The sequence below is a fragment of the Suncus etruscus genome, chromosome 10 (genome assembly GCF_024139225.1).
Source record: "Suncus etruscus isolate mSunEtr1 chromosome 10, mSunEtr1.pri.cur, whole genome shotgun sequence".
Taxonomy (NCBI): domain Eukaryota; kingdom Metazoa; phylum Chordata; class Mammalia; order Eulipotyphla; family Soricidae; genus Suncus; species Suncus etruscus.
In genome coordinates, this window is record NC_064857.1 from 67820334 (window position 1) to 67832456 (window position 12123).

The following is a 12123-nucleotide window of genomic DNA, read 5'->3' on the forward strand; positions in this document are numbered from 1 at the left end:
GGGAGCCAGGGGAACCGCTTGCCTAGAGCAGCATTTTTCAATCACTGTGCAGCACACACTAGTGTGCCGTGAGATAATGTCTGGTGTGCTGTGGGAAAAATTCCAATTCCATCCATAAAATGTGGCTTGGGCTCACAAATAGACCAATCATTAAATTATTTCATAATAGAGTAATTATAAAATAATTCCTTTGTGTTTATTTGATTCTTATTCAAGAAAATTACTTTATATGTATATAGTCAATATAAGCACAGAGTTAATTTTTTTAACTTTTTTTTTTTTTTTTGGTTTTTGTTTTTGGGTCACACCTAGCAGCGCTCAGGGGTTACTCTGGCTCTATGCTCAGAAATCGCTCCTGGCAGGCTCGGGGGACCATATTGGATGCTGAGATTCGAACCACTGACCTTCTGCATGCAAGGCAAATGCTTTACCTCCATGATATCTCCCTGGCCCCTTTTTAACATTTTCTAATGGTGGTGTGCCTCGTGATTTTTTTTTCTTCATGAAAAAAGTGTGCCTTTGCACAAAATGGTTGAAAAACACTGGCCTAAAGTGCTCCCCCCCACCCCCCACCAAGTCAAGTCTCCGTCTCACCATGGGGAATCTCAGTCTTTCCTCGGCCCGGGTCGGTCAGTTGCACCCCACATCGCCCTCTCCGGACCCCCGAGGTTCAGAGGATGCTTGGGAACTACCCACTGCTCTCCCAAACAGGATCTGGGTACCAACCGCTCCGCCCAAGCGCACTCTGACTTTTTTAATCACAAAATGTTCAAGCAAATAATGAACTTACCAATTATGAAAACACAGCATGATGTAGCTGCAAACCAAACCAAACTAACACAGAATTCCAAAAACTCAGCTCAAAGGCTGGAGTCTACACAGGAGCTCCAGGATGAGGTCTCAGCACTGCATGGTCCCACAAGCACAAGAAGTTAACTAATTCCCAAATACTGTGCTGGGGGTTACCCCAAGCTCCACCAGGTATTGCTCGAAAGAAACAAAAACCTCACAAAGAACAAAGCTAGAAGACATCTACTAATCTCCTAAATATTCTCACACAAGCACACAACTTTAAATAATTATATCAATGTAAAATATTCAATACCAACCATATTCCAGTCCAGTGACAAATTATGAAAATCTATGACTACATTTCCACAAGAATAGCTTTCCATTGGAAAGGGGCAGGGAAGAAAAATGAATTGGAATTCCAATATTGGAAGTCACACTCATCTGAAGCAGGAACTTTGTAAGAATTGTAGAACTATTTCATTTTTTTCTTACAGAAGTCAAAGGAAGCACTGAATCCAATTCTAACCCAACAGGGAAGAACACTTTGTCAAGTATAAATGACAGGAACTTGAAAGATTGCAATCATAGCTTAGCACTCCTGATTCTGAGAAAGGAACAGGCACAAGGTGAGAAAGGCACTCTTAAGAGTTCTGAGAAAAGATCAGTAGGCTAATAAGCAGAAAAGGTTATTACAGGAGGAAGATGACTTGGAAGAGGTCCTGAAACAATATGATCCCATTCAATCAAAAATGAGTGCTTCCTGACAAGCTGTCTTAGAAAAGTTGAAAGGCAAGGCAGATGCAGATTACTGAAAGGCTTACTTGACTTTCCTCCCTGTAGGGTCACTTACGGTCTCGGCTACACCAAAACCTGTGCCCATCGGAAAAAGCTGCAGTTCAATTTTGTTGCAAACTCTAAAGCTTCTGGTGGACTCAATGAACTCAACAACACTGTGTCTAAAGCACTACAATAATCAGTGCTAAAATCCATGATACTGTCACAATTTTTAACTTGAAAAGTAACTGGAGGGGCTGGAGCAGTGGTGCAGGCGGTAGGGCATTTGCCTCGCATGTTCTAACCTAGGATGTGTCCCATATGGTTCCCCAAGCCAGGAGTGATTTCTAAGCGTATAGCCAGGAGTAACCCCTGAGAGCCACCGGGTGTGGCCCAAAAACAAAACCAAAAAAAAAACAAAAGTAACTGGAAAGCAACTTCTCCTAAGTTCTTCTGGCTTAGCTGGAAAAACAGGAAAAGAGATAAATGTAATAAATTAATTGACCAAGTAGATGGCGCATGAACATTGAAATAATAGTATAATTTATCAAACACAGAGACTTCCTTGGAGTATGTCACAAGCAATTTTATTTGGTCAATAGAAATTCTACTAAAACATCAATTTTCAAACCATCTTCTTTAAATTTTTGAATGTATCAATCAAAATCAACTTTTTTCTCTGCTTTGACAAACTGCAATTGGTACCTGGGACAACCTCTACAAGTTGACTGGAGCAGCTCACAGAATTTAGGAAATCAGGTCACTCATTACATCAGTGGTTAATTCAAAGATTTATTCAAAGGCTTAGCAACAGTCAGGTGGAAGAAGAGCTTTGGTAAGGGATGAAAAAAAGCAAGCAACTTCATTCCACTTCTAGATGAGCCATACCCTCGCCTCCCCACCCCTAAAATTCATGTCCCAAACTGGAAAGTCTTGAAAGTTACTTCTTCTTGAACTTTTACTAAGGCTCAGATTGTGTGCATAACTGATTCATTCACTGGCCAGAGGCAACTGGATTCATTCCTTAGCTGAATATAGAGAATCCTTAAAAATGTGCAATAGGCTTAGTGAAAGAGTCAACCTTACAATTTCTAAAATTGGGTGATCAGGAACAGTATCTTCAAAATATGGTAGGCAATAAAGCTAAGTCATAAGTGACTTACTTTAGCATTCATCAGTTTACCTGACCGATGTATGAAATTTCCCAATAATGATATTTGAAAGGTTCATGTTATGTCTGTACATTTATAGGAGCAATATTTATAATTTCTTCTTGTTACAATACCTTTATTAAAATGCATCCTGTCATCACAAATAAAAAATTATAAAACTTCTAGAACATGGGGAAACTTTCACAACTTTGGGAAAAACAAGACACCCCAAAACTTGAGTCATTAGGTTATTGACTAAATTAAAGATTTTCTTTATAAGACATACTACTGAATAAAAGAAACTTGATACTAAGACATTACATTGATATAGATTTCTTCTTAAGTTTTGCCAATGCTTAGTTTCTTTTAAACAGCCTAATGTTCTTGGTATTTATCCATATTTTAATGTATGTTGGTAGTTCAGGCCTTTCTGGTTTACCTCTCATCTATTGATGGACATTATCTGTTTGACAAATAGAGGCCATATAGAGCTGACAGGAAGAGGCTTGCTAAAATTTTGCATGACTGTTTTTCATTTTTTTCTCGGTAATATCCAAGAATAAATTTGCTGGGTCACAGTATATGTTTAAAAATAAAATATAAAAATTGTAAAACTGACATCCCACAGCTGCTGTCACATAAAGAATGGCCCAGTTTCACAGCTTCATGGCTAATCTCAGAAGAGATGTGAGCCAAGCTGCTGAAACTCACAGGGACACTGGCCTTTGGGCTGAAAACTCTGGGGATGCCCATTTTGAGGATGTCTCAGTAGAGGGGTGAGCTGAGTGAGAATCATCCCAGTTCTACAGATCCTGGAGCTCCTGGGATGTGTGGCTGCATACACCACACAATATTACCGAATTCCACAATACTCACAGTCTAGCAAATCAGATGAGAAAGAAGCACAGAAATCAACTAAGCTCAATAAACAAAAACAGGGTCCGGAGAGATAGCACAGCGGTGTTTGCCTTGCAAGCAGCCGATTCAGGACCAAAGGTGGTTGGTTCGAATCCCGGTGTCCCATATGGTCCCCAGTGCCTGCCAGGAGCTATTTCTGAGCAGACAGCCAGGAGTGACCCCTGAGCATCACCGGGTGTGGCCCAAAACAAACAAACAAAAAAATAAACAAAAACAATAACACATAAGGTTCAACTAGCAACAACAGCTCAGTAAACCCCCGATGACTTTAACAACCCCATTGTGAGAACAATTTTCACAAATTTTCTTTTACTGAACTATTAATTTTTGAGAATCCCATTACCCATTTTCTTATAATAAGCAATATAAAATAAATTATTTTGTGCCTGCTAAGTGGGTAAGGGTAGGTAGGAATCGAGATATTGGCAGAGAGGTCACACTGGTGGTGGGATTTATTTGTTAGAACAATGAATGCCTGAAATAACTATCATGAACAACTTTGTAGACCAAAGCATTTAAATAAAGAGACCAATTATAAAGCAATTTTCTGGGCAAGAGAGATAACACAGGGGTTTAGGTACTTGCCTTGCACACTAGTGACGCCAATTCAACCCCTGGGCAGCAGGGTACCTGGTCCCCCAAGCTGTACCAGTAATAATGCCTGAACACAAAGCCTGGGTAAAACATGAGCACAGCTAGGTGTAGCCCCCAAACAAAAGGAGACAGAGAAAAACAAACAAACAAACAAACAAACAAAAAACAATTTTCCAAAGTGATTGCACTATTGAAATTTTCCTCCTGCACTCTTCCAATCCATGTTGGGAATCAAAGGAAGGGCCTTAAGTCAGCAAGGCAGGAGCAGACACCCTCCACTGTACACACCCCATTCCCAGCATGTATCCCAGAAAAATAGAGGGATCTGTTTTCTATACATCCCCTAAACATGTGAAAGCTTCAGGCTTTTCTTCAAGTCAGTCTATAAGAGAACTTTGTTACCCCATGGCTTAATTTCTTCCCCCCCGAAGATCAATGATGTCAAGTCCCTTCTGAGTGTTTGCCACTAACCTTTTAACTTCCATGAATTATCTTCTTTTGGGAAGTATATGTTTATGTCTTAAGCTTCCTCTGCAGAGGGAGGGAAGAAGAGATGTCCAGGCCAGTGATAACAAAGACTCAAACTACCAAAAGTCTGGAAACAGTATTTTACCATTACAAAGATAGCATCTGCGTGTTCTAAAGAAATTTCTAGGTGTTTCTGAGGGATAAAAACATTTTTTTATAAAAAAACAAAAAACAACTATGCAACAATTTGCTACACTTCTCTTTGTCACATTTTACAGTCTTATAGCAAAAAGAAAAAATCTCTTCCTGAAAAAGGAAGATTCTTGAACTGAGCAGAAAACTTCTACCAAGAGACAAATCCTACAGCCAAGATGGAAACCTGATAAAAAATGCACCTTGTACTTTTGCTATTTGTCAACTTGAGTCCCTAGCACTGCTTAAAAATAAAGAAACAAAAATAATCAGACTACAATTTTCAAATGGTATATCTGACTTTTCTTAAAACAAACTCCAGTTGTCTTCCTTTAGTCTGCTAAAATAGTAGTATCCATTTTCGGTGGTTACCTTTTCAAGCTATGGCAACCTTTTGAAATACATGTTGAATGGGATGTGAGATTACTGCCGGTTCCCCCAAGAAAGGTTGAAAGAGTTTAAAAAAAGAAAAGAAAAGAAATTTCCACAAAGAAGCCGAGGAAGGAGCCTGCCAGGTGGGTGGGGACCGAACAGGGAAACAAACTGCGGAACTCGCTGGCCAACTCTGGAGATTTTCCTGCAAGGTTGGAGAACGACATCAAAGCGTGGAAAAAAAAGGAATTTTTGTTAAAGCGAGGCATCCCGAAGGGCGCAGGGAAGGAATGCAACTGCAGCAGTAGCAGCCACACAGCCTAGATCTGCGAGGAGAAAAGTGGGAACCCAAGGGGAAGAGGAAGGATCTCAAGAGGCGTCCGCTTTGAGAAAGAAGCAAGCAGGAACCGACTTCTCCCATTCATTCTGCCCCTCTCCGGACTCGGGGGTGGGGGTGGGCACGGGGGTGAGCCAGGGGAAGGAAGAAGCCTCAAAGGAGAAAGGTTGGGAGAGCTAGACGCTTCTGGGCCAGCGAACCGGTGGAAGGAAGCACCGATTAGCCACGCTATGCTCCAAGGGACGAGAGAGAGAGAGAGCAATTCGCAGCCCCTCTCCTTTAGTGGCCCCCTATTGCATCCAACAAACAGGGGAGCTCGGAGGAGCAAAGGGGTGCATGAAGGGAAGCGGACTTCGAGGGGGGGAGTGTTCCACTCCCGCACCCCACTTGTTCCAACGCGTGCATAGATTCCTAGAGCCCTAGGACCAGCCAGCCAACCAGCCCCTCCTGCAGGTGGATCCTGTCCCTGTCCCCCCCAAAATAAAGATACCAGAGGGAGCCACTTAATGAGCTGCCCCCCCCCCGCCATCATGCTCCAAGGGACGAGAGAGAGCAACTCACAGCCCCTCTCCTTTATTAGCCCCCTAGAGCATCCAACAGGGGAGCTCTAGAGGAGAAATGGGGTGCATGTTGGGAAGCGGACTTGGGGGGGGTTTCCACTCTCGCACCCCACTTGCTCCAACGCCTGCATAGATTCCTAGAGGCCTGGGACCAGCCAGCCCCTCCTGCAGGTAGGTCCTGTGCCGTCCCCCCTCCCCCAAATAAAGAGCCCAGAGGGAGCCACTTACTGAGCTGCCCCCCGCCAGACGCCGTGCTGGGCTCTCGCCCTCCTCCCGCCGCGCCGAGGCCCGCCGCTCCCGGGAAGCCCGGCGCCCCAAAGCCGGGCGGGGTGCCGCTCTGCCGCTCGAAGTTGCCCGGGTTGGAGAAGTAGTCGCGCAGGCGGGGCAGCTCGCGGCCGCTCTCCAGCAGCTCGGTGTGCAGCTCCAGGGCGGTGAGCAGGTACTGGTCGCGCAGCAGCTGCGCCGCGATGGCGTCCACCGACAGGCGCGCCGGGGTCTCCGCGCCGCTGCCCGGGGCCGGGGTCGGGGCCGCTGTCGCTGTCATCGCCGCCGCCGCCGCCGCCTCCCCGGGCAGGCCGGGCCGGGCCGCGCTCCCCGACGCCGCCGCGGGGTCCTGCGGCGACAGCGAGTCCGCCGAGCCGGGGTCCGGGCCCAGCCGCAGCCCGGGCCGCCGCGCCGCCACCTCGTCGTCGTCCTCGTCCGTGTCGCTCAGGAACGGGTTCACGCCGCCGCCGCCGCCGCCCGCCATGGCCGCCATCTTCTGCTGTCAGGCCTCGCAGGATGACAGGCCGCGCTTCCGAGGCTCCTCGCCGGAGCGTCCGCGCTACTGACAGCGCTTCCGGCCCGCCCTCCCTCGGACAGGCCCAGCGGCGGGCGGAGGGGTCCGGACGAAGCGCAGCGCAGCGCCGCGCCGGACTTCTCGCACACAGCCAGCAGCCCGGCAGGCTGCTCTGCAAGGCGTCTTCCTGGTCGCAAACTCTCGCGAGAAGGAAAAAAAAAAGAAAAAGACGCGGTGTGGTCCCGCCCCCGGCCCCGCGGAGAACCAATCGAGTTCGCGTTACGATGCATAATCCCCGCTTATATCCGTTCTTGATTGGTCCCGGTTGACCAATGGGCGGGATTATGGAGATCTAATCGAGTTCGCGTTCCTAAGTATAAACCCCGCCCATGCTCGTTCCTGATTGATCCACAGGCGACCAAGGGGCGGGGTTATAGGGACTCAATCGCGTTCTCGTTCCGAAGCCTACACCCCGCCCCCGCCCTTGTTTGATTGGTCCATGGGCGACCAACGGGCGGGGTTATGGAGACTAATCCAGGTCGCTTTCCGAAGCATAGATCCCGCCCATTCCTGTGCTTGATTGGTTGGTCCCGGGCGACCAATGGGCGGAGAAATTACGGAGACCCAATCGAGTTAGCATTTTGAAGCCTAAACCACGCCCACTCCCGTACTTGATTGGTCCCGCACGACTAATGGGAGGGATTATGGAATTATCGCGAGAGCTCTTCCCAACCCGGTAGATGTTCAGGGACGTTGACGCGGTCCTCGTGGGTTGAGTTCTTGAGCGACCGCGGGTTTTGGAAAATCGGACCCCGCTTGATCTTGGATCTTTGGGAACTGACTATAGGAGAGCTGGTCCTGGTTTAGCACAGCGGAGGCCCTTGTGGCTTAGATCTAGGATAAGATCAAGGTAAAGAATCAGGGGGTGCCCCACCGGTGGCATCGAAGCTTGCAAGCTTTCGTTTTTGGGTCACACCCGACAGCACTCAGGGGTTGCTCCTGGCTCCGCACTCAGAAATCGCTCCTGTCACTCTCGCTCTGGGGATCCTAATGGGATGCCGGGATTAGAACCACCGTCCTTCTGCATGCAAGGCAAACGCCCTACTACCTCCATGCTCTCTCTCCAGCCCCTGAATTTTGCCTTTGGCTACCTACTGGTGACTGGAAGGTGCCCCAGGGGGGCGATCTGCATTTGGCCTCCTTTCTGCCCTTCCTGCCCTGCCATGCAACGATTTTGATTGGCCTCAGAGGCCGGGGTGTAGCAGCATTGAGGATTTCTGGCCACTTCTGGGGAACAGTTTCCTCCTGGCTCGCTTGCTCCAAAAGGCGCCTGCCTGGGCCGGGCTTGTGGGGCTTGTGGGAGTTGGAGATGGTCAATGCAAGAAAGATCCTGGGTTTGAATTGGCTGGGATCTGTGAAGACCCTGATCGTCTCGACTTGGTTATTAGTGCTCAGTGAGCACTGAAAACTTAACCCTTAGTTGCACCTCTAGACATTATCCAGCTCCTCCTCCACCCGGGGTAAATGAGCTTCAGTCTGGAGGCCTTCCATTTACCTGATGAGAGAACTTTTAAGAAGTATTCACAGCTGCTTTCTTCTATTCATGGGAGCAGTGTTATTTTTCATGTGCTATAATAGTTGAAGGCTAATTAGCACAGTATCACTATGGAGTGATACTGCAAGTCTCCTTCAGACAGTTCTGTCAGATTGCCTCGGCAAATGATAATTCAGAATGTTACCAGCACCTGATTGGTCATTTAGTGTTTCTTGTTAAAGAGTCTAGGGTTTAAAAGATTGTGTATTTGAGGAACATAGGTAATTCTCTGTCACTAGGATTGGGGGTTGGTAGCTTTGGATTGGACTTCCAGCTCCATATTGTACATGTTCTGAACCATCTCTCCCCGCTCCCCATGAAAAATACTTGTCTCTGCATGTGTGTGGTCCTCTGTCCCCAAATGGGCCTATTTTTATTTCTCATGGTTGACATTATACTATTATCTCATCAGAAGTACCAAATAAATACCATAAAAAAATAAAAGAAATGATACCAAAAAAAAAGTATTCACAGAAACCAAAATCAATTAATTTGCTCCCAGAGTTGTCCTTTGCAGCCTTTTTGACTTACCCATTTAGTCTGCCATTAAGTATGTCCTCTAGAATTTATTTTAAAACATTTCCTTGAGATCGTTTTATTTTTTTCTTTATCAAACGTTAGCAACTATAAGTATACTGTTTAGAGTATAAGCTCCAGGTAAAGTGGTTAGAGATTCAGTAATGATACTTTATAGTATGCCTTGATTACTAGAGGTGCTCAAAGGAATGTGGCTAGTCTTGCTTTTCTCCAAGAGCATCTGTTAGTTCCTTTACACAAATTCCCACTTCTGCAAGTTTTAGGTTTCCTTTTGGATTCCATTCCTTTCAGTAACTATAAATAGGCAGTAGAGATTATGTTATCAGATAAGTTATATATTACCTGGAAGCAATAGAGTATTTCTTTTAGCTTTGTAGGAAAATGATAGCATTTTTACTAACCTAAGACTAGCCTCTTGGCTTTAATAAAGATATATCAGTAGTTAAATGGAGGTGTTAATTTCAGTTTATCCAGGTTAAATAAACCTAGGTTTCATGTGAATGAGCCTTAAAGTCTGTTTTTTTTTCTTCCTAGGAGGTTTCTTTCCTCTTTATTGTTACTAAGAATTTCAAATATTTTTATGACTACCAGCTCTTAATGTTGGAATTTTAATTATGTTTATATGCCATAAGTTGAAAGCAGTGAAAAATGTTCTCCATTGGGAAAATAATATCAAATAGTCAAAGTTGTATTGATCAAAAATCAAAGAAAGATCAAAAGTCTTAGTGATTAGCACTGCTGCTTCCTGTCCAGTTTGAGCATAATTGAAATTTAAATTGGTTTTTGAAGTTGAAGAATTGGGAAGGATTTGTGAATGACAGGGAAAGGGTATCATTAGGACTAGATTGTTGATACCTGTCTGTCTAAAAATTCTCCAAATCTACACTTGAAGTCCTTGAAGATTAGCCACTTGCAGTTAATTACCTGATAAGGGGACACTAAAAATACACAGAATTGGGAATTTACTTGTCATAGTGCCTGATATACCTGGTACAATATCACTTTTTATTTAGAGTCAATTACCAATAATATGGAAAAGATTGACATGTTTTAAAAACTAAAAATAACTGTTTTATATCTTTTTTTTTTTTTATATCTTAATAGATGAAAAAAGCAACCAAGTCAGTAATGGCTAAAGGGGATATCTTTAATTTGGGTGTAACTTCTAAACTGAAAATATATTTAAAATGTTTCCTCAGAGACTTCTAAGAAGGTGGAGGTAGAAATTCTTCGATGACTGGCTTCCTTTACAAATTTTAATTTCCAGAATTGATTTTGTGCCTACAATCATGGATTTATTAAAGTGATCTTCAGAACCAGCACAGGTCAACTGGCCAGCAGTTCTAGTAAGTACTTTGCCCCACAATGCATAGACGCTTACCTATCAATTAAAAATGTTTTTATAAAGGGGCCTGAGCAGTGGCACATACCATAAGGCGTCTGACTTGCCGGCTGACTTGCCGGCGCTAGCCTAGGACAGACCGAGGTTCAATCCCTCAGCATCCCATATGATCCCTCAAGCCAGGAGTGATTTCTGAGGGCCTAGCCAAGAGTAACCCCAGAGCATCACCGGTGTGGCCCATAAAACAAACAAACAAAAAGTTTTACAAAGTTTTACAAAGCAGCACATATGCAAATATTAATAATTTCTGGGTTTTAGTCACAAATTATTATTACTACTGTTGGAAGTTCTACTTGCTTGGAGTTCCATTAATCTAGAGTTAAATTCATTTTTGTTTCATTGAGTAATCAATATAGTCATTTTGATTGTGTGCTAGCAGTAAAAACAAGTTTTTTAAGTCATGCATTCAGTCAGTTTAGTAAATTGTGTACGTTAATATTCTCAATATAACCACAAATAACATTTTAAAGATAATTTTTTGGTAGATACAAAATTTTAGAAATAACTAATCTTTTTTTTTTTTTTTTTTTTTTTTTGAGAGGGGAATACCTGGCTATGTTCAAGGCTTTACTCCTGGCTCTATGCTCAGGGAGCATTTTCCATGGCTTAGCCTTAGGGGATCATCTGGGGTATTGGGGATCAAACCTGGGTTGGCCACATGCAAGGCAAAACCTTACCTGCTATACTACTTTTCCAGCCCAGAAGTCCGTGTGTGTGTGTCCCCTAAGTATTTCACCAGCATAAGGTGAGTAATTTTTATCAGTATATGAAAATGTGCTTTTTAAAGTACTTTTGATTTTTTTTGGATATTTTAAAATGACTCAACTATGACAAAGTTTTTATTTTCAAGAAATATTATTGAAATGTCTTTAAAGAGAAATATTTAGTCATAATATTACTTAGCATATATGCTAAGTACAAAATAAGATAGGTCATATGTAAACCATGTTTTTTTTTTGAGTCACACCCAGATGTTTTTTTTTTTTTTTTGAGTCACACCTGGCAGTGCTCAGGGGTTACTCCAGGCTCTGTGCTTAGAAGTCGCTCCTTGCAGGCTCAGGGGACCATATGGGATACCATATGGGATGCTGGGATTCGAACCGGGATTCATCCTGTGCTGGTCACATGCAAGGCAAACACCTTACCGCTGTGCTATCGCTCCAGCCCCCACGATTTTATTTTTGAATCACTGGAGTTTTATGCATAGTTAATGGCTTACTTAGCAGATGACTTTTTAATTTTTTTAAAGTACTCTGAATCAGGGCCGGAGAGATATATAGCACAGTGGTAGGACATTTACCTTGCATACAGCCAACCCAGGACAGAAAGTGGTTCAATTCCCGGTTTCCCGGTTTCTGCAATTTCTGAGTGCAGAGCCAGGAGTAAACCCCTGAGCGCTGCCAGGTGTGACCCCCTCCCCCGAAAAAAGTACTCTGAATCTCCTCACATTCAGTGTATGTTCTGAAAATAAAAGTAGTAATAAGGGCCAGAGACAGCATGGAGGTAAGGCATTTGCCTTGCATGCAGGAGGTCGGTGGTTCGAATCCCAGCATCCCATATAGTCCCCCGAGCCTGCCAGGAGCAATTTCTGAGCATAGAGCCAGGAGTAACCTGAGTGCTGCCAGGTGTGACCTAAAAACCAAAGAAAAAACAA

At 44.2% G+C, this 12123-nt stretch overlaps 1 protein-coding gene and 1 pseudogene across 5 annotated transcripts in view; one reads left to right on the plus strand and one right to left on the minus strand.

Moving 5' to 3' along the window:
• The window catches only part of RELCH (RAB11 binding and LisH domain, coiled-coil and HEAT repeat containing), a 104251-nt gene extending 97307 nt beyond the window's left edge, over positions 1–6944 (minus strand). For all 5 annotated transcript variants that reach the window (XM_049782073.1, XM_049782072.1, XM_049782074.1 and 2 more), the window contains exon 1: positions 6387–6944. In XM_049782073.1, coding sequence (XP_049638030.1) covers positions 6387–6915 — 529 coding nt within the window. In that variant the 5' untranslated portion in view covers positions 6916–6944. The remainder of the gene's footprint in view (positions 1–6386) is intronic.
• A 1571-nt stretch (positions 6945–8515) lies between these two features.
• Positions 8516–8635, plus strand: LOC126021061 (uncharacterized; annotated as a pseudogene).
• The last annotated feature ends 3488 nt before the right edge of the window (positions 8636–12123 follow it).